The sequence below is a fragment of the Aedes albopictus genome, chromosome 3 (genome assembly GCF_035046485.1).
Source record: "Aedes albopictus strain Foshan chromosome 3, AalbF5, whole genome shotgun sequence".
NCBI lineage: Eukaryota > Metazoa > Arthropoda > Insecta > Diptera > Culicidae > Aedes > Aedes albopictus.
This window is the reverse complement of record NC_085138.1, coordinates 61,531,802-61,557,666: the sequence shown is the minus strand read 5'-3', so window position 1 is coordinate 61,557,666 and position 25,865 is coordinate 61,531,802. Positions and strand designations below refer to the sequence as shown.

Sequence of the window (25,865 nt, the reverse complement as noted above, 5' to 3'; positions counted from 1 at the left end):
AAACTACTCATATTTAAAACTTTGTAATTAAACACAAGTGCACTGTTTGCATATAAATGTCGATGAATAAACTTTCTCAATGCGTTCTAAAACTTTCTAAATTTGGAGCCTCTCTTCGAATTTAAATATGATTTTAAAATTTTAGGTTTTGTTCGAGATATAATAAGATAAAAGAACAGGGGCATGATTTAACTGTGTGTTTTCCTTAGTTATAGTCCATCAACAATCAACTGGTCAGTCGGTTTCCACGGTAGGGCGATGGAAGTGCGAGTGAAAAATCCGGGATCAGAATAGCGCTACAATATTCGTTGGTCAGTCGGTTTTCTCGATAGGGCGATGGAAGTGCGAGTGAAAAATCCGGGATCAGAATCGCGCTACAATATTCGTTGATCAGTCGATTTTCTCGGTAGAGCCATGCAAGCGCGAGTGTGGAATGCGGAATCAGATTAGCTTGAGAATTTTCGAATGGCAGACAATTTTCAGGTAAGAGTGATGGGGGTGCGAGTTAAAAATCCGGGATCAGAATCGCGCTACAATATTCGTTGGTCAGTCGGTTTTCTCGGTAGGGCGATGGAAGTGCGAGTGAAAAATCCGGGTTCAGAATCGCGCTACAATAATCGTAGATCAGTCGGTTTCCACGGTAGGGCGATGGAAACGCGAGCACGAAATCCGGGATCAGTGGTCATCGTGATCAAATATATCATAATCGTGATGAAGTCCGCGACGTGTATTTCCATATAACTAGTGGATCATATCACCTAACAGAGGTGGCTCCTAGATCCACACCTTACCCTACCCTACTAACCACCATTCCCGTGACAACTGTGGGGATGCTGTGGATTCCACGGTTTCTAGTAGCAACGGTTGTCGAACTAACATTCCTTCCCTTTCCTGATGACCGTAAGGACGTGGCCAGCGCCGTTCTCTCTCTTCTTGGCGTAACGTCCTCATTGGGACAATGCCTGCTTCTCAGCTTAGTGTTCTATGAGCACTTCCACAGTTATTAACTGAGAGCTTCCTCTGCCAATGACCATTTTGCATGCGTATATCGTGTGGCAGGCACGAAGATACTCTATGCCCAAGGAAGTCAAGGAAATTTCCTTTACTTCCAGCGCCGTTATTGACTTTAAATAGCTGAACTCTCGAATTGTGCACATTGAGAATGGTTAGCTAGTCCCAAGCTTTCACATTCATTGGCTCTCTGTGCAACTTCGATTGTTCTGGTCAATCACGGAGTAGCAACTACGATGTGTACGGTTATCTTTGCTTTGCTTTGCTTTGTTATAGTCCATCAACAATCAACTGTTGGATGTCTTCAGTTATGTTGCTGTCTTTTAAGTCTTTTTCGAGAATCAAAACAACGATATGTTTTCTGGATCCGGCGTTTCGGTCCTTATTGGACCTTTTTCAAGGATTCGAAAAAGTAGTTGTTTTTTCATTATCGTGTTTGCTTGAACTTTTAACCGTCAATTGTATTTAGTTTTCTCGAAATGTTTTTACATATGGAAAACTAGCTTTAAAAATCTAATACATAAGTGACCCGATTTTGTCAGCCCCTTTTCTGAACACATCACAATGGGTCCAGAGCCGTATTTACAAAGACAAAAATGTTTGTGCCTAAACCATAAGTTTTAGATACATGGTGTCTTTGGGAAAGTTCCATCTTATTTTTCGCCCTTTTTTCTCATTATTGTGAAATTAGCACATAACATAAGTGGAACTCTGGCTCAAAATGTTGATGCCTTTCCGAGTTCGTACGCTGGTATACAGGGCATCGAAATGTCAAATGGATTATAACATTATTGCCATATAGAGGTAATCACGTTCAAATGTATGCGTGCCTTTTTTGTAGATGTAGTTGTGAAACTGCGAGGAAAATATTTGCACTCTTGCCCCGGACGTTAGTTTTATCATTATTTACCCGTTTTACCCAAATCGATTGGGTAATATTTGCATATGCAATCTGAGTAGCCTTTCAATCGGCGTGCACTTTTGTGTGAGGAAAAATTTGCGCTAGTGTTCGTGTGTTGAAATGTCACTTATCTCTATACTATTTTTCAGCATGTATACCATTTTTCATTGCTGTGAAGTAAAACAAAGACCTCATAGATCTAGACTGGCAGCACGTGGAGAACTAAAATAGGACATAAATTGTAATAAAACTTTGTAAACTCAAGTCAAAAATACGTTTTATGGCTTTAAATATAAAGGGAGGTCGATATGTGAAACGTGGATTTGTTATTTCGAAGATTTCAATGAATTTATGACAAAATGAATAAGTGGATTTCCAGCAGCTTGTTTTGCGCATATCTCAGATGCCAATCTTCGTTCCTGTATTCTTTGCCAAAACTGGAATACTGGTTGGATCAGATGTTTTTTGTTTACCAAAATAAATGACAGTTCGACGCCTTTTATGAAAGATATAACAGTTTCGCGTGCTGGAAAAGGATACAACTTTTTCCTTCGCTCTGACCATGGAGTTCCACTTATGTTATGTGAAATTAGGGTGGTCGCTCTAGTTTAGCTGATCCAAACATCTGCTTTTTAATAGTTTTATGTATGTTCACAAAATGTTCTACAAAGTTGTAAAAGAACTTATTTGGAGCAAGTTTGCCGAAGAAACCATTATTCTATCTCTTGTTAGGGTGATCCATGAAATTCAGTTTTCTTGAAATAACTTTTAATTCGTTCGTTTCTCGTAAATACTTTGTTCCGAGCACTTTTAGAACTATCAACGACGCATATTTTTTCCAAAGAGCTCAATGTTCTAACTCTCATGGTTAAAAACATATTAACATTTTTCTTCGAAAACTCACTTTTATTCAAAAAGTCAAATCTCAAAAAGGAGCAAATGGATTTCCAATCTCTCGATTGCATTAGAAAGATCGTACTCTGTTCTTTTTATGATGAAAAAACTGCAGGTACCTTTTTTGTTTGAAGCTTTTTATTGAATTTTAAAAATACCATTTTTTATCGATGAGATACAAACTTGGCGTCTTCGACAAAACTGTGAGTTTTTGGCTGCTCTAAAAATGTCCGAAACAAAGTATTGTGAAAAAATCAACACATAAAATTATATTGAGCATGCATGAGCATGAGCATGATTGACCGCCCGCGGTTGCTCCTCTGTTATTGCAAGGACAACTGCATTTACATAATGAACCAACAGATGGTGCTTGGGATTAGCTTTCTCTTCATTGTGTAAATGCTGGAATCCCAATACTTTTCAATAAGCAATACCAGCGCCGGCCGCGTCCGAATGCAGGTCAATTGAGGATAGGGAAGGAAGTGATGACTGATTCTCGCTTAGGCCAATAACCGAGGAATTCTCTGCGTTACTACGAGAAATCACTAGGAGTTTGGACAGGGGAAATGGAGATATGTTGAGGATTTCATCGTGGTAAACGAATGTCATGTTTTGATTCGCGATGAATAATGCGCTCAAGAAGAAATACCCTTCTAAACCGTGGACGACGAACGCGATCTATTGTGCCTCAAAACTCACCCTACATAAGTTATTCATTCGCAACTAAGGAGAATACAATGCTAAATACCGACGCATCTGTAGTTTGCGTTTCCGCGCGAGACAATGCTAAACGCGATCAATTCACAAGTATTAACAAAATAACACGTTATAAATAAATCAGAAACATCTTACCGCATGGTTCACCGTCTATCTTCTACCGACCCTCTCTTTTTTCCAGAAATTCATGCAACCTTTATTTGAGTCAAAACATTTATTCATTTAGACTAAAATATTACAAATGTCGACACCGAAGATGACGAACCATTCAAATTTTTGTGTACATGCAAAAAATAAAAGAAAAATATTTATTATCTACTAAATGTGCATTTGGAACTAGCGCCGACACATGACGTGACGAACTTTTCAATATTTGTTAGATAAATACACAAAAACCAGAGCAGAATTTTATACATCCTTTAGCATTAATTATTATGATAAAATGGAACGAGCTCACCAATAAACATCCTTCGAAGTGTCCAGTGCATATGTGCTGCAGCATCTTCCACTAACTGGCCTCGAAATCACACTGAACCGCTACAACTACACACGGGTACGACGATGTGCACATTCAAATTGTCGACGACGACGCGGCCGATCCGAATGAAAAAAGCGGCACTTTCACTTCGCCTCCAAAAACAAACTAAACCGCCCCGTACGAAGATAAGCACGCACACAGGACGACGACGCGATGCAACGACGAACCATATGAGAAATATACACAAATAGATACATGATAGACAAAGTGAAAGAGATAATTTTCAAGATGCAACTTTCGACATTGACAACAAGAAACAAGTCGACACTCATGGTGACGAACTATACAAATTTGATCAAAATGTTCAAAAGATACATATACACATAATGAATAAATAAAATAATGAAAAGAGAGACATCCAGAAAGAAATTAATAAAGGAGCAGCAATCTCACAAGATAAAAAAGCCCACCACGACCACACAATGACGCGCGATCCGACGAACCCGAGCTATCACTTTTCACTGATGGCTAGGTGGCTACTTCTTTGTAGCACCGCCATCCTGAATGCCGTTTGCGAGGGAGCTCAAATCAACACATAAAATTATATTGAGTAAAAACAGATTTTCATATGAAAAACCACACACTCCAAGCAAATTCAACTTGTCTTTGTTAGACAGCTTCAAATAGAATAGGTACCTGCAGCCTAACAAGAATCCTTTAAAAAAATATAAGTTAGGAACCGTAAGAGATAGAATAATGGTTTTTTCGGCAAACTTGCTCCAAATAAGTTCTTTTACAACTTTGTAGAACATTTTGTATACGTACATAAAATTATTAAAAAGCAGATGTTTGGATCAGCTAAACTAGAGGGACCACCCTGATTTCACAATAATGAGAAAAAAGGTCGAAAAATAATAAGAAACTTTCCCAAAGACACCATGTATCTAAAACTTAAGGTTTAGACACAAACATTTTTGTCTTCGTAAATACGGCTCTGGATCCATTGTGCACATGTTTTGCTCTCTGCAAAAACATAAACAGTTTTTCAAACTTTTTATCCCTGTATGTTCTGCATCTCAGTTGTAGGTAGATGATAAACAATGATAAATTATTTTAAATTTGACTGTAAGATAATGAGAACAAAAAGTTTGTCGTAAAATGGGGCTGACAAAATCGGGTCCTTTCTGTATCGGAATCCGTCCCACTGTCTGTCGCACTGGCGCAATTTTCAGCAGGTCTAACACATCTCGAAGACCACTCTACGTGTCTCTGATAGATTTTGGGTCATGGAATACAAATCCGGGTTCCGGGCCAAGCAATGTGATTTAGCTGATGTTGACTGTTATGTTGTCTTTGGAGAAATCGATGAAGGAATCCTTGAAAAATCGCTAAAGAAATTCTAAAAATAATTCCTGACATTATCTTTGAGAGAATGTTTGGAGAAATATTTTGAAAAGTTTCAAAATAAATCAATTAAACCTGAACCTGCAATTTATCAAAGAGATTTCTCGGGTGATCACGGAGAGAATTTTCGTATGAATCTTGAGAAAATTTGCCGCAATATTTCAATTTTAAAAAGAATGTTAGGAAGAATCCCGAAAGGAATACTCATCAAAATTGAAAATATTTTGGAGAAATTCTCAAAGGAAATCTGAAAGAATTTTCAAAAGAAAATTTTGGGAGGAATTTCTGGAGGAACCTTTGAAATAAATGTGCGTACAAAACCTTGAAAGAATTCGTGTAAAAATCTTTGAAAAATCATTCACTGAATGTTTGAATGATTCCTAGGAAGAACTTCTCAAGTATTTCTTGGAGACGTTTTGTAAAGCATCTCGAAGAATCCTTGAAACGATTCGCTTTAGAAATCATGGAAGAAATTAGTGATATTCTCGAAAACTTTTCCAGGAATTCCCGAAGCTATCATTCAAGACGCTCTACGAGAAATCTTTAAGAAATACCTAGAAGAAAAACTTAGAGGAGATCTTGAAGCTTACCTTGAAGATATACTTGAATGGAGGCACTCAAGAAAGAAAAGATGCTCGATGGATTCTTGAAGAAATTTCTCGACAAATTTTCGAAAGAATTCTCAAGAAACCTTGAATGAAATACCTGCTCAAATCCTTGAAAAAAAATCTGGAGTAGGGCATATGTACCATTCCTTGGCCTAATTTGCAAGCCGCCTCGATAATTTTGACCATAACTCATGAATTATTAGCACTAGAAATAATATGTTGACCCTATTACACACTCTAGGCAACGCATGTTTCACCAATTGGAAGTAAACTAACGTAAATATTCAAGAATTTACTTAATTATGTTGAAAATATTCGATGCGATGGTATGCAACGTTGTTCTATGGTACAAAAATTGGCCTATTAGTGGATACAACGTTGGCCTATTGCTTTCCATGCACTAGAACCACTAATTATCTCATTTTTTCAATATTTCTGCTGAAGTATTATCTCTGTTTGTTCACCAATCTTACTTTTAAATTACATTTTCGGAACCATATTTTCAAAAAAATATAAATAAATCACTTCAACTAAAGTTCTTTCTTAATTCAGTAACGAAAACAACGCAACCTAATTATTCTGTTATATTTTTACAGTCACCGCACACAAAATCTTTCTTCCTGTTCGTTCTTTCTAGTTCTTGGCAAGAAATGTTGTTGACGTCTTATTATCGATGTTTTTGACGTCACTTTACTGATGGGCCAAGATTTGGGTACATAGTGAAAAAAATGTCCTCAATATTAGGCACACATTCAATTTGTAAAATTGATATTATTCGTTGAAAACAAACACATGTTCAAAATTGCGCCTTTGACCGTCGCATCAAATGTTCAGTTATTGAAAAGTCAATTCGAAATGTTCCAGAATCATGCCATTTATGATCATGTGTATAGACTACCCACTTAGCCGAAGAATCATGGCGTCTACAAAAGCTAAACAAAGAGACATTTTCATTCAATTTTAATGCTCCAAAGTGCTAAAATTGGAACGAAATGTTACAGTTGTTTGGCGCATAGCTTTTCTGATATCCAGTTATGCGTGTTTGTTTGAGTTTTTGGTTTACGTTGAGATAGGCCGAACGAGGGGACTATGCCAACGAAGCATCCCGATACCCTATTTTTTAAGGAATTCTAGAGTTATGGTTGAAGAAATTCTTGGAAGAAGACTGAGGAAATCCAAGAAGATTATTTCGTGGAATTTAGAATAAGCTCTATAGGGTTTTTAACCTTTTGAAGCCGGAATTTTTCCAAGTTTTTTCTACGTTTTTCTGTGGTTTTGGTGGCCAAAAGCAAAAAAAACGGTATTAGCAGAGGAATTTCTGGAGGATTATTTTAACCTTTTGAAGCCGGAATTTTTCCAAGTTTTTTCTACGTTTTTCTGTGGTTTTGGTGGTCAAAAGCAAAAAAACGGTAGAATATTATACATAATATTTTTTTCTGGATATCTTAGGTCATCCAAACTGTTCTTGAGTTTAGATCCTAAAGTCTACGGGTGTAACGGTAACTTCTTTCATTATACAAAGCTACGATTGGTAATCTATCATGTCCAGTAAGTCTTCTGAAAGGTTAATAGAGAATATCAGATAAGTCGGGATATCCTAGGTCATCCAAACTGTTCTTCTGTTTAGATCCTGAAGTCTACGGGTGTAACGGTAAATTCATTCATTATACAAAGCTACGATTGGTAATCTACCATGTCCAGTCAGTCTTCTGAAAGGTTAATAGACGATATCATATCAGTCGGAATATCCTAGGTCATCCAAACTGTTCTTGAGTTTAGATCATAAAGTCTACGGGTGTAACGATATCTTCTTTCATTTTACAAAGCTACGATTTGTAATCTACCATGTCCAGTAAGTCTTCTGAAAGGGTAATAGACAATATCAGATCAGTCGGGATATTCTAGGTCATCCAAACTGTTCTTGAGTTTAGATCCTGAAGTCCACGGGTGTAACGGTAACTTCTTTCATTATACAAAGCTACGATTGGTAATCTATCATGTCCAGTAAGTCTTCTGAAAGGGTAATAGACAATATCAGATCAGTCGGTATATTCTAGGTCATCCAAACTGTTATTCAGTTTAGATCCTAAAGAGTACGTGTGTAACGGTAACTTATTTCATTATACAAAGCTACGATTGCACACTGGGCCACGAGCGGGATCTAGCAAGTAAAAACCTCTAACGTTTTGGGAGTACATTTTTTTGAGTTGGTGTCTTCTGAGACTTGTATTAATTTTACCTGTACTTTTATGTGGTGAAGAAAATTAGTTGGTAATTTTGCCGCATAGGTGGCGCTGCGATACTAACTTTTTTGTCTTACGTCCTAGAGGTTTCCCGTCTTCTGCAAAGTTGTAGGGCGTGCAAAAATAAGTAAAGTTGCCGAAGACACCAAAGTTGTATGTATGTAAATAACAAAGTTATATTAAAAATAGTAAAATTTACGTGAAAATCACGTTTTCATGACTATTTTGAATGTTTATCGCAAATTTATCAATTTCAACACTTCACACGTATTAATCAAAGTAGCCTGTGACTGATGATACCAGCTTTACAATTTTTAGGGACCTTTAAAATGGTTTTTTGGGCAAAACAGTAAAAATTACTATTATTTTTACTACGAGTTTTTTTCAAAAAGCTGCAAATTTCGGCTAAATTTGATGCTTGCTTCAAAATATACCACTCAACACGCAGAAAAAAGCATGGTAAAATCAAAAATATTTCAGGTAAACTCAAATAAATTGTCAATTTGTTCTGGCAACAAAAATAAAACTGTTTGGAGCAAATCGAACGTCACATTTGAAGCAAATTCAATCCATTTTTGAAACAAACATGTATCTTCTGACTGGTTATGTTAGAAACAAATGTAAAAATTTTTGTTTTTTTTTTGTGGCAGGTCGGCCCTACGGAAATATTTGTTTTCCAATCAAATTTACAGAATTATTTCCTTCTCTAGGAAAATCCACTTCCCGCGTGGCACTTTCAATGCCAACATCATGTAGATAACATACGCTCCCGAAATCAATGGGATTTCGTGGAAACTTTTAGTGAAACTTGCCTTTTTTGCAAGAGGAAATCTTGTTGGGTGATGCAGCTGGAACTTGAGAGTTTTGTTTATGTTCTCGACGGCGGAACGGGGGGCTCTTCAATGGGAATTGTAGAAATCAATATGTAATTGAGTTTGTTTTAAAAATTAATATTTTAGTTTTAAATATTTTATCAGTTTACCGAATAAACATGAATATTTTTGTTTCAAACGAACGAAATTTGTCTCCGTGAAGATCTATTAAATCTGAAGGTTTGCCGGAGGTATAATTTGGTAATTTTGAGATATCTTGTTTTAAAATATTGATGTTTTTATACCTAAATTGTTTTGAAAGAGATGCAATTCTTTATTCCGGAGTTGTCCTGTCATTAGATCCTCACGTATCACTTTTAAATAAAAAGTTTTATGTTTACTCATCGCCTTAATTACTTGAAATTGACGTTTTGTGTTCAATTGTCTTGCGCATCAATGTATTGAATCGACAATGCCCATATATGTATTAGTCTATTGAAAGAAAAAAAAAATATAATGCTCTTTGATCCTGTGTGAGCGACTTACGTTAGTGCAAAGTTCCGGTAAACCAATCCGTGGAATCAATAATGATTTTCAGTTAACTCAACGTACATATGTTTAGATGGATATTGATGAAATTATGAAAAAAACTTAGCTCATCATTAATTGTCATGTCATTAATTGGCACTGTGACTTAGTAAGTAAAGCACTTGTATAAGAGTCGTGAATTCAAATCTCATCTTGAGCTGAAGATATTTTTTATAATACATATAACCAATAATTTATTCATTTTTACGTATGTACGTTGAGGTAACTGAAAATTATTATTGACCACACGGATTGGTATTACGAAACTTCGCACTTGCGTGAGTCGCTAAAGGTCCCATTAGACGTGGCAAATATTTGGCCAACCAAGCCCAACAAATGACCAACACAGCCTGAATCATAGCAACCTTGGATAAATGTCGGACTTTAATGGCACATATTTGTCATAATGACAAACAGTCTAATGGCCCCTTAACACAGGGCCAAAAACCATTATAATTTCTTTCTTTCAATATACCAATAAATATATGAGTACTGTTGATTCAACAAATTGAAACACAAAACAATAGAACACAAAACGTTAATTTTGAGTGATCAGGGCGTTGGGTAAACATAAAACACTCACAGACAAAAATAATGAGATTTACACGTCATGTAAACTTCATTTTAGTCATGTAAACTTAGTGTTATGATGGTTTACATGATATATCATGTAAATTTGTGTTATATGTCATGTACACTCTCAGAGTCATGCTGAATTACATGACATATAATGGAAGTTTACATGATTTTTCGTGAACTTTACACGATATGTCATGTAAACTTCTATGATATCCCACGCTCCAATCATGTGCATCATATGTCACAGAATTTTACACTCTTTTTTCGATCTGTGCTTAACTGAAAAGTGATCCATGAGTATCTACTGGCAGGACAACTCCGGAATATCCCGAGATGAACTAGCCTAGAGTTAAAAATCTCGTTAATACAACAAAAAAAACTCCGGAATAAAGAATTGCTTCTATTTCAAAATAATTCAGATTTCAAAACATCATTATTTTAAAACAAGATATCTCAAAAACACCAAATTATACCTCCGACAAACTTTCAGATTTAATAGATCTTGAGTGGTATATTTTGAAGCAAGCATCAAATTTAGCCGAAATTTGCAGCTTTTTGAAAAAACTGCTAGTAAAAATCATAGTAATTTTTACTATTTTGCCCAAAAAACCATTTTAAAGATCCCGAAAAATTGTAAAGCTGGTATCATCAGACACAGGGCACTTTGATCAACACGTGTGATGAGTTAAAATTGATAAATTTGCGATAAACATTCAAAATAGTCATAAGAACGTGATTTTCACGTAAATTTTACTATTTTTAATATAACTTTGTTATTTGAAGTCATACAACTTTGGTGTCTTCGGCAACCTTACTTATTTTTGCACGCTCTACAACTTTGCAGAAGACGGGAAACCTCTAGGACGTAAGACAAAAAAGTTAGGATCGCAGCGCCACCTATGCGGCAAAATTACCAACTAAATTTCTTCACCACATAAAAGTACAGGTAAAATTAATACAAGTCTCAGAAGACACTAACTCAAAAAAATGTACTCCCAAAACGCTAGAGGTTTTTACTTGCTAGATCCCGCTTGTGGCCCAGTGTGGATTGGTAATGTATCATGTCCAGTAAGTCTTCTGAAAAGGTAATAGACAATATCAAATCAGTCGGGGCATCCTAGGTCATCTAAACAGTTCTTGAGTTTACACCGTGTCCAATAAGTTCTCATACAAAATACAAAATTAGAAATTATAATTTTATTTCACCTCTGTTATTCATATTCTCAAAATGAATGCATGTATTGAAGGGCTACATAATACTGATTCAATAAAGCATACGATTTAGAATAACGTTATTTTTTATTTGTTTTTAGATGCCTAGAAGTACACTTCCGTTTTCTGAAAACCGTTTGCTCCGGCATGCAAGAAAAATGTTCGAAAAGTTTTTCATTCTACGGTAGCTAAATAGAGTCCATAAGGTTCAATTTTGAGTTTTTATCCCAAGTATTGTTCCAAATGGATATACTAGGGTTAAATTTAAGAGATTTTAGTGATGAAGTAAGTAATTTAGTAAGAAATTAATAAGTAAGCTCAACTTGGGCTGATTTTCTTGAAAATGACCGTTATATTCAAAATAAACATCATAAAACGTAAATTTTGAACAAAATTTACCACGATAGGGACACAAGTATGTTTTAGAAGTGAGAAAAATGTGAATCAACAATATAATATGCAGTCATGCTTCTCTAACATAACAAATTTCATTAAAACAGGTAAATAGACATTTTTGTTTAATTTACGTTTTATTTTGTACAACATAAAACGGCTTCGTTCTTGACCAATACAGAGTCTCATATTTTTTTCTCTTCTGGTCATAGTTGCTACTAGCATTGGTGAGGACAAGAACCTAATTTGTTTCAACTTAAAACCTTTACTCGTTAAAATGAGACAAAATACAAATGAAATGGCGTGCGTGCCAGCTGAAATGGACTTACGACACATAAGCGATCAGCGGAGATGGATAAAGGACAATAAATTCCAAAACATATGCTGTATTTGATCAGTGTTAGTTGACCTTTCAATAAATAAATTTACTTTGAAAATCCTAATTACAGATGTGAAATGGAATCAATTTGATTTTGTATGAGAACTTATTGGACACGGTGTAGATCCTAAAGTCTACGGGTGTAACGGTATCTTCTTTCATTTTACAAAGCTACGATTTGTAATCTACCATGTCCAGTAAGTCTTCTGAAAGGGTAATAGACAATATCAGATCAGTCGGGATATTCCTTCATTATACAAAGCTACGATTTGTAATCTATCATGTCCAGTAAGTCTTCTCAAAATTACAGTGGTTGGTTTTGTCGCCAAGCATTTAGTCGCATCGTGCTAGGAGCGCGGGTTCGATTCCCGCCACAGCTGTCAGGAAAAGTTTTCGGCTGTGTCACTAGGCGTTGCGCGAGAGTGAACCTGAAGTTCTCAACTCAAAGATAGATTGGTTGATCTGAAACATTGCCATAGTGTCTCTAAAAATGACATTTGAGATTTCAAGAGCATCACGGATCTCAGCAGATTATGCTATGCTATTATTTATGGTGAAAAAACATAAAGTCTTTCGTGTTATAGAATAGTTTAGACGAACCAGAATGTCCCAAAGGTTTATTATAAAACGTAGATTTCAGATTGGTCCAGTAACCACGGATAACTCGTATGTCAATTGTGTCGTTTTTTTTTTCAAAATTCATGGTGTTCAGGATGTTCTAGGTTATCAAGAAAATCCCAAATACAAATATTCCCGTTTTTCCCCTAATAGAGGACTAAATTTGCAACAACTTTGCCGAAGACAGTTCTCTGTTTTATCGAATGGGTGAATTTATACAGCAGTTTCTATGTTGGGATCATATATGACCCCTCCGGCTCCAAAGGGTTAAGCGAACTCAGATTTTGCGGAGGATTCCTAGAATATTCCCCGAAGAACTCCTGAGAAAGTGCCTCAAGGAACCTCGGAAAAATATTCCTTAAGGTATCCCTTTAGGAAATTGCGGATTAGTTCCTGAAAAATTCACCAAATAATTATTTTGAAGATCGTCCAGAAATCTGAAAACAAAACTGGAGAATCTTCTGAACGTTTTGCTTATATTTTTTAAGAGCAACCCTTCAAGGAATACCTGGAAATATCATTGAAGAAATTCTTCGATGAACCCCTATAGGTATTTCCGGAGGAACCACTGAAGGAGTTCGCAAGAGAACCACAACTAGAATTCCTGTAAAATACCTGAAAGAAACCCTGGACGAGCTCCATCGACTGTGGAGGAATGCGTATCGGAAATTGTCAAGAAATGCCTTTTAGAAATTCCGTGGGCATTTCTAAAAAAACGCTGAAGAAATTTTAAAAGCATTTTCAGAAAGATTACATCAAAAGATACTGAAGCATATCGCAGAAGATTTTTTTATCTGTATTTCAGCAGAAATTCCTGGAGAAACCATCGGAAGAATCCCGGGATGAAATACTGGGGAAATTTTAGGAGAAATCTCTTGAGGAATTTCTGAAAGAATTTGAGGAATTCCTGGAGGAATTGCTGGGGGAATCCCTGAAGGAATTCTTGGAGGATTCCCTGGAGGAAGCCCTGGAGAAATTTCTAGAGGAATTCCTGGAAGAATTTCTGGAGGAATTCCTGGAGAAATTGCTGAAGAAATGCCTAATGAAATTCTTGGAGGAATCCCTGAAGAAATTCCGAGAAAAAATCCTGAGTGAATCCCTGGTGCAATCCCTGGAAGAATTTCCGGAATAATTCCTGAAGGAATTTCTGGAGGAATCCTTGGAAGTATTCCTGGAGATATCCGTGGAGGAATTTCTGCAGGAATCCTTGGAAGAATTTCTCAAAAAAATTCCTGGAGAAATTTCTGGTGGAACTTCCCTGGATGATTTTTAAAGAATCTATGAAGGCATTCCAGGATGAATCCATGAAGGGATTATAGGAGAAATCCCTAGAGAAATTCCAGAAGAAATCTCTGACGGAATCCCTGTAATAATTTCAGGAGGAATCCGTGAAGACATTTCTGGAGGAATCCCTGGAGACATTCCTGAAGGAATCCTTGGAAGAATTCCCTGGAGGAATCCGTGGAGGAAATCGTCGAAGAATTTGTGGAGGAATTCGTGGAGGAATTTCTGCAGGAATTCTTAGAGGAATTTCAGGAGGAATTCCTGGAGAAATTTCTAGAGGAATTCTTGGAAGAATTTTTGAGGAATCTGTGGAGGCATTTCTGGAAAAATTTCTGGAAGATTTACTGAAGGAATTCCTGGAGGAATTTCCGAAGGACTTCCCTGGAGATGTTTTAAGAGAAATCCTCGAAGGAATTTCTACAGGCGTCCTTAGAAACATTTCTGCAGGAATCCTTGGAGTAATTTCTGGAGGAATCACTAGAAAGTACCAGTGAAGAAATTCTTCGATGAACTCCTATAGGTATTTCCGGAGGAACCACTGAAGGAATTCGCAAAAGAGCCCCATGTTAAATTCCTGCAAAATACCTGAAAGAAATCCTGGAGGAGCTCCATCGACTGTGGAGGAATTCGTATCGGAAATTGTCAAGAAATGCCTGTTGGAAATGACGTGGGCATTTCTAAAAACAACGCTGTAGGAATTTTAAAAGCATTTTCAGAAAGATTACTTCAAAAGATACTGAAGCACATCGCAGATTTTTTTATTTGTATCTCAGCAGAAATTCCTGGAGATATCATCGGAAGAATCCCAGGATGAAATACTGGAGGAATTTTAGGAGGAATCTCATGAGGAATTTCTGGAAGAATTTGAGGAATTCCTGGAGGAATCGCTGAAGAAATTTCTGGTACAATTCCAGGAGAAATTCCTGGAAGAATACATTGAGAAATTCCTGGAAGAATACAGAGATAAATTTCTGGAAAAATCCTGGAGGAATCCTTGGAGAAATCCTTTGAGGAATCCCTGGAGGACATCTTGCAGGAATTCTGGGAGAAATTCCTGGAAGAATTTCTGGAGGGTTCCCTTGATGTATTTCTTGGAAGAATCCCAAAAGAATTCTTGGAGGAACTCGTAGAGGAATTTCTGGAGGAATTACTGGAAGAATCCCTGGAGGAATTATTGGAAGATTCCCTGGAGGAAGCCCTGGAGAAATTTCTAGCGGAATTCCTGGAGGAATTTCTGGAGAAGTTGCTGGAGAAAATCCTAAAAAAAATCTTGGAGGAATCTTTGAAGAAATTTTAAAAAAAATCCTGAACGAACCTTGGAGACATTCCTGAATGAATCCTTGGAAGAATTCCTGGAGGAATCCGCAGGGAATTCCTGGAGAAATTTCTGGAGGAATCCGTGGAGGCATTCCTGGAGGAATTCCAGTGGGATTTCCTGAAAGATTTTCCGAAGGACTTCTGTAGGAATTCCTGCAGGTAATTCTGGAGGTATTTACGAAATAATGTCTGGAGGAATTGTTATAGAAATTTATGAAGGAACATGATGAAATTTCTGGAGGAATCTTTTAGGGAATTTTAGAGAAATTTTTGGGCTTTGCAGGAGAAATTCCTGGAGGAATGTCTGGAGGAACTACCGAAGGCATTCTTGAATTTCTGACGGATTTTTTGAGGAATTTCTGAAGGCATTCTTGAACGAATCTTTGGAGGAATTCCACAAAGAATTCCGGAAGAAATTTCTCGAGGATTTTCTGGAGGAACCCGGGGAGAAAATCCTGGAGGAATTCCTGGAGAAAATCTTGGGAGAATTCCGTGAGAAATTCCTGGAGGAATTTCTGGAGAATTCCCTGGATGTATTATTGGAAGAATCCTTGGGAGAGTTCCCGGCGGAACCCACAGAGGAATTTCTGGAGAAATCTCTGGAGAGACCCCTGGAAGAAATCCTGGAGAGTTTTCTAGAGAAATTGCTGGAGGAGTTTCTAGAGGATTCCCTGGAAAAAATGCTGGAGGAATTCCGTGTAGAAAGTCCTGGAAGAATCCGTGGAGAAATTTCTGTAGGAATCCGTGGAGAAATTCTTGGAGGAATCCGTGGTGAATTCAAAAAAAAAATCGTGGAGGATTTCAGGAGAATTCCTTTGGAGGAGTTCTTGGAGCAATCCCTAGAGGAATTCCTGTAGAAATTCTTGGAGGTATTGCTGGAGGAATTCCTGTAGGAAATTCTGGATGAATTCCTGGAGGAATTTCTGGAGGATTTTTTTGAAGAATTTCAGGAAAAAATCTTGGAGGAATTCTGCGAGAATTTTCTAGGATTTTCTAAAGGAATCCCTGGAGGAATTACCAGAGCAAATGCTGTAGGATTTTTTGGACGAATATCTTGAGAAATCCCTGGAAGAATCCCTGCAGGAATATTTGAAAGATACCCTAGAAGCGTTCTGGAGGAATTTCGGTAAGCATTTCTGGCGGATCTTCAAGGATCTTTTTTATCTAGGAATTCCGATCTAATCTTTGAAATTTTCTTTAATTCTAGCATCGCTTATTGTCCAAGATTAAAATTCATTCACAAAGGTATTATATTTTTTTTGTGTAAGAATTGTTGATAATTTTCTCGATTTTTTCCATTTTATATGATATGTTTATCAACTTTCATCTGGGTCGAGATAAATGAATTCATATTGAAGTTTCGCATTGCCTTGAAACCATCACCAGGCGTACAATTTTCCAGAACTTCAATATGTAGTAACTACTTGGCGATGTTAGCACCACAGCATAATGAAACCTTTTTTTTGAGAATTCATATTGTTTGTAACAACATGATTCTATTTTGCACCATCATTACAGTGCCCTCCTAAGCAAGATCTCTGCGTACGCTTGTGTTGAAAACATGAATTTTAAAAGGTATGATTTTGCTCTAATTTTTTGGAAAAGCCTTTTACTTTTTTACATTTTTGTATATCATACATCAACATACAATATCATATGATTTATCTCAGATGCGTTCTCAAATTATAAGCTCTTGAATTAAATTCTATTTTTCAACCAATATTTTTTGAAAAAAAAAATACGATATAAAGTATCGAGAAATGCTTGAAAAAATTCAGAGTGATTTAGACATTTAAAATTGGTGGAATATTCTATGACTGAGTTCAAGCAAACATGTTTGTCGCAATTATTGAACAAACTTTCAAGAATGCCCAAAACATCTTTTCAAAAACGGGTAGCAAATTCTTCCAACAAAATTGTTGATTCTCAGAAGTTAATTTTTTTTTTCGGCAAAAATTTATCCTGATATTTCTCCAAGGCTTCTATCACAAATTCACCGACATATAGTTGGAATTCTTTCAGACATTTGCATCCAAAAATTATGCAGAAATTCCAGTAATTACATATTTACTTTCACTAGAAATGGTCCTGGAACAAGGGCGTAGCCAGAGGGGGGCAGGGGGGGGCCGTGGCCCCCCCCCTGACCGAACAACTATATTCTAACTTAATCGAAAAACTTAGATGATCAGAGCTGTTTTTGACTAGTAAAAATAAAATTCTCCTGCATCCTCGTATTTTTTTTAATGTATGCAGGAATTCCTTCGGAAATTCTTGGAAGAATATCTTCGAAAATTCCTGAGGGTATTCCTTCGGAAATACCTGGAAGAATTCCTTTGGAAATTCCTGAAGGAATTCCATCCAAAATTCCAGGAGGAATCCCTTTCGCAAATTCCTTCGGAAATTCCTGGAGAAATTCCTTCGGAAAATCCTGAACGATTCCTTCGGAAATTCCTAGAGGAATTCCTTCGGAAATTCCTTGGGCAGTTCCATGGGAAAATCTTGGATGAATACCTTTGGAGATTCCTGGAGAAATTCTTTCAGAAATACATGGAGACATTCGTGAGGAAATCCTTAGGTGAATTCCTTACGAAATTCCTGGACAAAATAATTCCAAATTTCCTGGAAGAATGCTTTTGGAAATTCCTGGAGGAATTCCTTCGGAAATTGCTGGACGAATGTCACTGAAAATTCCTGGAGAATTCCTTCGGAAATTCCATTAGGAATTCCTTCGAAGAAATCCTGGAGGAATTCCTTCAGTAATTTCGGAAGGAATTCCTTCGGAAATTGCTGGACGAATTCCTGTGGAGATTCCCGGAGGAATTCATTTGAAAATTCCAGTTGAAATTCTTTTAGGAATTCCTGGAGGAATTCTTTCGGAAATTCCTGAAGGAATTCCATCGGAAATTGCTGGACGAATTCCATTGAAAATTCCTGGAGGAATTCCTTCCAAAATTCTTCAAATTTCCCTTCGCAAAATCCTGGAAGAATTCCTTCGGAAATTTCTGGAGAAATTCCATCGGAAATTCCTGAAGGACTTCGTTCGGAAATTACTGGAGGAATTCCATCGAAAATTTCTTGGCGAGGTCCTTCGAAAAATCTTGGATGAATACTTTCGGAAATTTCTGGAGGAATTTTTTCAGAATTCCGGGAGGAATTCTTTCGGAAATTGCTGGACGAATTCCTTCGAAGATTCCCAGAAGGAATTTCTTTAGGAATTCCTGGAGGAATTCTTTCGGAAATTCCGGGAGGAATTGCTTCGGAAATTCCTGAAGCAATTCCTTCAAAAAATCCTGGAGGAATTCCTTAAAAAAATCCAGAAGGAATTTCTTCCAAAATTCTTGGAGGAATCCCTTCATAAATTCCTTAAAGAATTCGGAAATTCCTGAAGGAATTCGTTCGGGAATTCCTGAAGGAATTCCTTCGGAAATTTCTGGAGTTCCCTCGAAAAATCTTGGATGAATACCTCCGGAAATTTCTGGAGGGATTCTTTCAGAAATCTAAAGAGAAATTCCTGAGAAAATCCTTGGATGAATTCCTTAGGACATTCCTGGAAAAAAATCATTCTAAACTGCTTAGAGGAATGCTTTTTATGATTCCTGAAGGAATTCCTTCGGAAATTACTGGACGATTTCCTTTGGAAATTCCAGGAGGAATTCCTTCGGAAATTGCTGGAATAATTTCTTCGGAAATTACTGTAAGAATTCCTTCGGAAATTCCCGGAGGTATTCTTTCGGAAATTCCTGGAGGAATTCCTTCAGAAATTTCTGGAGGTATTCCTTTGGAAATTCCTGGAGAAATTTTTTCGGAAAGTCTTTTTGGATTTTATTTTTGGAAATTCCAAGAGGAATTCCCTCGAAAATTCATGGAGGAATTCCTTAACCAATTCCGTTAGGAATTCCTTCAAAAATTCCTGGAGGAATTCTTTCGGAAATTCCGGGAGGAATTCCTTCGGAAATTGCTGGACGAATTCGTTTGAAGATTCATGGAGGAATTCCTTTGGAAATTCCTGCAGGAATTCTTTCGGAAATTCTTAGTGGAATTTCTTCGGAAATTCCTGGAGAAATCCCTCCGGAATGCATTCCTTCTGAAATTCGTGGAGCAATTATTTCGGAAATTCCTGGAGGAATTTCTTCGGGAATTCTTGGAGGAATTTCTTCAAAAATTCCCGGAGGAATTCCATCGGAAATTCCTGAAGAAATTCCTTTGGAAATTCCTTCGGAAATTCCTGGAGAAACTCTTTTGGAAATTCCAGAAGGATTTTTTTTTGGAAATTACAGGAAGAATTCCTTCAGAAATTCCAGGAGAAATTCTGTCGGAAATTCCTGGAGAAATTCCATTGGAAATTTCCAAAGAGATTTCTCCATGAATTTCCGAAGTAATTCCACCAGGAATTTTGCGAAGGAATTCCTTCAGGATTTTTCGAATGAATTCCTCCATGTATTTCCGAGAGAATTCCTCCAGGAATTTCCGTGGCAATTCCTCCAGGAATTTCCGAGGGAAATCCTCCAGGAACTTCCGGAGAAATTCCTCCAGGAAATTTCGGGAAAATTACTCTAGGAATTTCCGGAGGGATTCTTCCAGGAATTTCCGAAGGAATTCTTCCAGGAATTTTTAAGGGAATTCCTCTTGAAATTTTTAAAGGAGATCCTCCTGGAATTTCCGAAGGAATTCCTTCATGAATGTCCGAAGAAATCCCTCCATGAATTGCCGAACAAATTCCTCCATGAATTTTGCCAAGGAATTTCTAAAGGATTTTCTGAAGGAATGCCTCCATGAATTTCCGAAGGAATTCCTCCAGAAATTTTTCGACGGAATTCCTCTACGAATTTCCGAAGAAATTCCTCGAGGAATTTCCGGAGGAATTCCTCCAAGAATTTCCGAAGAAATTCTTCTAGGCATTTTCAAAGGAATTCCTCTTGGAATTTTTAGAGGATGTCCTCCTGGAATTTCCGAAGGAATTCCTCTATGAATGTCCGAAGGAATTCCTCCATGAATTTCCGAATGAATTCCTCCAAGAATTTTACGAAGGCTTAAAGAATTTTCCAATGGAATTCCTACATGAATTTCCAAAGGAATTCCTCCAGAACTTTTCCGACGGAATCCTTCCACGAATTTCCGAAGAAATTCCTCGAGGAATTTCCGGAGGAATTCCTCCAGGAAATACCGAAGGAATTCCTCCATGAATTTCCGTAGGAATTCATCCAGGAATTTTGCGAAGAAAATCCTAAAGCATTTTCCGAAGGAATTTAAGAAATAATCCATTCACGAATTTCTGAAGAAATTCCTCTACGAATTTTCAAAGGAATTGCTCCAGGAATTTCCTGAGAAATTCCTCCATGAATTTCCGGATGAATTTCTTCAGAAATTTCCGGAGGAAATCCTCCAGGAATTTCCGAAGGAGATCCTCCAGGAATTTTCAAAGAAATTCCTTCTGCAATTTCCGAAGGAAGGAATTTCCCCAGGTATTTCCGAAGGAATTACTCCAGGAATTTTCGAAGAAATTCCTCCAGGAATTCCCGAAGGAAATCCTCCATGAATTCTCGAAGGAATTCCTCCAAGAATTTCCGAGGGAATTCCTCCAGGATTTTCCCGAAGAATTCCTCCATGAAATTCCGGAAGAGTTTGTCCAGGAATTTCCGTAGGAATTCCTCCCGGAATTTCCAAAGAAATTTCTTATGGATTTGCCTTGAAATACCTTCAAAAATTTCCGAATGAATTCCTCCAAAAATTGTTGACGGATGTCCTCAAAAAATTTTCTTGGGATTTTCTCACATAATCCCCAAATGTGTTTCTGAAGGAATGTTCGAAGAAGTTTCTCAAGTTTTCGTAGGAGTTCCGCAATACATTTTTGAAGGAATTTCATGAGGAGTTTCCGAAGAAACTTCTCAAGGATCTTTCGCTGGAATTCCTTGAGGAATTTCGTAAAGATTTATAAAAAACCGAAAAAAATCCTCAACGAACTAATCAAACAATTTCTCACGAAATTTCCGAAGGTATTCCATGAGATATTTCAGACATATGTCAAAAAAAATCGAAAAGAACTCCTTTAACAATTTCCGAATTTTCCTTATCAAGGCATTTTTAAAGGAATTCTTCAAAGAATTTCCGAATGACTTCCTCTAGGTAATAAAAAATCACAAAAAGCATTTCTTCAGGAATTTACGAAATATTTTTTCAAGGAAGTTTTAAAACATTTTTAAAGAAATTCCTTATGGAATTTCAGAAGGGATATCTCAAGAGAGTTTTAGTGATTTTTTTTCAATATTTTTGAAAGAATTGCTTCAGGAATTTGGGAAGGAATTCTCACAGAAATTTCCGGATGAATTCCTCCAAGAATTTTTAAAGGTATTCCTCAAGGAATTTTTGGAAGAATTCCTCACGAAAACTCCAAAGGAGTTCATCAAGGAATATTCTTAATCTATTTCAAAGAAATTCCTCAAGGAATTCCCGAAGAATCTTCTAAAGGAAATCGTAGAAGAACTCTCGAAGGAATGTCTTATAGAATTTCTCAAGGAGCTTTAGAAATGAAGGAATTCCTCAAGAAATTTCTGAAGAATTTTTCAAGGAATTTCCGGTAGAATTCCTCAAGGATTTTCGAAATAAATTCATTCCTGAAATTATTTTTTAATTGATTCCTTTAAAAATTTCCGAATGCATTCCTCTAGCAACTTCCAAAGATATTCCTTCAGGAATTTCAGAAAATAACCTGGAAAAATATTAAAGAAATTTCTGGAGAAACTGCTGGATAAATTCAAATTCATGATGGCATTTGTTAAGATATTCCTGAAGCAATATCTTGAGGAATTCCTCAGGATTATAATCATATATGATTCTTCCATTGAACCATTCCTGTTAATCACCCATATTTCATACTTCACTTTTTTTTTTAAATGATGAAGTATTTGAACTCCTTGTTACTGCAAAGTGGTTTTCAGTGTAAGGGTGCTCGCCCCCCCCTGGCCGAAAAGCTGGCTACGCCCTTGTCCTGGAACATCTGATTGAAGATCAAATAAATAACTCGCTTATATAATAGACCATAGTAAGGGCGAAGGATTCGATTGCCGGACGGTCAAGGAACTTTCCGTAATGGAAATATCCTAGGGATCCTTGAACATAGAGTATCTTCGTGCCTGCCATACGATATACATATGCAAAATCATGATCGGCAAAGAAAGCTCTCAGCAAGGCTCTTCTTTGATTATTGTGGAAGTGATCATAGAAGCTGAAAAGCAGACTTTGTTCTGCTTGGGACTTTACACCCAGAAGAAGAAGAAGAAATTCAGATAAAACTTTCAAAACTTTTATCTCACAAGATATTTTTCCAGGAACTCTGTCAAACAGTATTCCGTCAAGCATCGGCTTAAAAATTCCTTAAAATCGTCGCCAATCATTTCATGCATAAAACGTTTGTGGAAATAAGAGTGACACGATCGTATATCACCCTAATAGCATCTTTGCAGGTTGACATAAGAGAAAATCGAAATTTGTGTCAGTTCAGTTAGTAGGTAGCCTTTGCTATTTAGAGACCGTGCTTACCTCTGTGTCTCCACAAAGGTCACAGCAAGGAGAGTTGTTAGTAAAAACGGTTCACTGGATCACTGAGGGGGTGGCCAAAATGTTTGGGATAGGCAACTTTTATTCTCCCACAAAAAATTTCAACATGCTGTAACTTTTCATAGAGTGCATCAACAAATCTCAAATTTTGGCTGTTTATCAACCTGTTATATGTGCATGATTGGTACAAAATTGGGCTCGATTGAATAATTTTTCGCGAAGTTAGAACCGTTCGGGTAAAACACTATTTTTTAGCCAACTCATTTTTTGAGCTATCATATCTTGGAAACCAGTGAACCGAATTGAATGAATTTTTTAACGTTTATGAACAATATATTGATACTTAATTCAACGTTATAAAATGTAATATTTTCTCACGACGATTTAAGTTGTACCGGGTTGAAAATTTTACCCATATAGAGGAAAATAAGTCAAATTTACAATACCATACAAAAATTGCTAAATGTGTTCTTTCTTCAATCTAGATAGACTCTATATATCTGATTAGAGATAACTTGAGAACAGAAGTGGAAAATCTTTGGACATCAACACTAAAATTTATTGACATTGTCGTAAAAAAATTGCCTTTTTTTGAGAAAAATTCAAAAAGTGTCAATCCATGATAACTTTTTTCAACGTTCACAAACTATCTATGTTTTAATAGTTTGTGAAGCATCTGTATATTTTTAGTGTACGTTCAAAATTTTTTTCAATTCGGTTCACTGGTTTCCGAGATATGACAGCTCAAAAATGAGTTGTCGAAAAAATAGTGTTTCACCCGAACGGTTATAACTTTGCGAAAGTTTAATCAATCGAGCTCAAATTTGTACCAGTGATGCACATATAACAGGTTGATAAACAGTCAAAATTTGAGATTTTTTGATGCACTCTACGAAAAGTTATAGCATGTTGAATTTTTTGTGAGAGAAAAAACGTTGCCGGTATTCAATAAAATGTCGTGAACAACGAATGATTCCAATGACTTCTTTGGAAGATTTGATAATTTTGAAATTTTAATTAGAATATGAAGAGTTCTTTTTATCTTATCCGAGACTTGCCTCAATAGCATGATTCTTTTCACACTCTGGTGGTGGTTCATCTACTAACTTTAAATCACCGTTTAATCACACAAACCCGAAACCGATAGGAAAGTGCTTGGTGCACCACATTCGCAATCCGCAAACAGCACTCCGGTTAGCAAGTTTCAATCGAATGCGAACATCTTTCTCCTAAATTCCCATTGCAGATTGCGGCACATCCTCGTACTTGTACAAAGGCCGCTGCTACAGTACATGTCCGGATTCGACCTACCCATCGGACCCCAGTAGTGGTGGAACCCCAAACCGAACCGACGAGGACACCATTAAGGAGAGTGCCTTCATCGAGCAGCAACCACTGCCGAAAGGTTCATTACGACGGCGTAGCACTGCGACGGCAGCTATCGCTTTCCAGCTGGTCGGCGACGACGAGGTTGGCGGCGATGACGATAATTCCAACAATTTGGGCAACGACGCACTGGTGAAACCATCACCGCAAGAACGTGACACTCAACCTCACGAGCAGCAGCAGCAGCTGGACCAGAGTCTGAATCGCCAATGCATTCAGTGTCATCCCACGTGCCTCAAGTGTTTCGGCCCGGACGAGTTCCACTGCACCGAGTGTCAGCCGTTATTTGCCTTCGTCGACGAGGACAACGGTGCCAATGATGTCAATGCGTCCCGTCCGAGTTCCGATCAGCGCCAGCGTCACTGCGTCTCCATCACCGGAAAACAACGCTCGGGCGGAACAAATAAATCCCGCCCTAATGCCACATTATCCTACCCGGCCGCCGCCGATGGCCAGCAAAAGTCCGATAAGAGCTGGCAATCGTCCGACTACCTCATTATGATAGCCGCCGTCGGAGCGACACTGCTGGTGGCCTTTGCGGTCATCTATCTGATGTGGCGGCGTTGCTTCAGGGGAGTGCTTCTGTTGGGGTCTGGGCCGGGCTCCGGAGGCACAGGCGATTACCAGTACGATCGGGTGCGAACAGAGGAAGCCATCAGTAGTGCCACCAGTGAACCGTCCTACGCCGAACTGGTGCGAGACGAAATTGATGACATTCTGGCCGAGAGCTCTAGCGACGAATCGGGCGGCAGTTTTATGGCCACCCGAATCATTGCACCGCTGGAGCGATAGAGAAGTGTGTGGGCCTGGTGTCATTGCATTGGAATGCATCCCTCGAGAACCAAGCCAAAGCACCATTCACTTCATCTCGGTGGTAGGTACGACTAACGAGGCCAGCTCGCAAGAAGAAACCTTTACTTGGCATGTGTATGTATAGTTGATTGAGTTTTCAGTAGTCACAAATGAAGAGATAAAAAAGGATGAGCGTAATTGAACTAGGATGAACCAGTGTTAGATTAGAATGCAGCTTTTAATCTAGTAGAGTTAGATAACAGGAACAAAAAGTGATTAAAGTAGTTGAATATTTTACGGACTGTTTTTATAATGCTTGTCGTAGTTGATTCATATCACAGCCATAAACTTTTCTATGTAAATTAGCAGTCCTGATGATCCTATGCTGAAGGCAATTGATTTTGAATCCAAATAATCCAGATTACAGTAGAAAATCTCAGAAGGAGGAAATGTGTCAGACAGACGACATAGGTTCTCGGTCCCCAGGTTTCCTCTTCAAAAATACCCATATATGGCACAAACGATAAATCTCAGCATCAACTTCACTTAACGCCGCATGAAACATGGAGTACAGGGCATTATAGCAAATGGCGTCAAACTAAATGGAATGGAGCAGAAAACAATACCAAATAAGTTCTTGGACATATTTACAGTTAGATAGGTTGATAGGGGAAAGAGGGGCATAACGCCCCGGC

At 37.5% G+C, this 25,865-nt stretch overlaps 1 protein-coding gene across 1 annotated transcript in view; it reads left to right on the top strand.

The window, feature by feature from the left end:
- LOC134290210 (furin-like protease 1) overlaps positions 1–25,467 on the top strand; it is a 132,538-nt gene extending 107,071 nt beyond the window's left edge. The window contains exon 12 of the mRNA XM_062857281.1: positions 24,239–25,467. Coding sequence (XP_062713265.1) covers positions 24,239–25,170 — 932 coding nt within the window. The 3' untranslated portion in view covers positions 25,171–25,467. The remainder of the gene's footprint in view (positions 1–24,238) is intronic.
- The last annotated feature ends 398 nt before the right edge of the window (positions 25,468–25,865 follow it).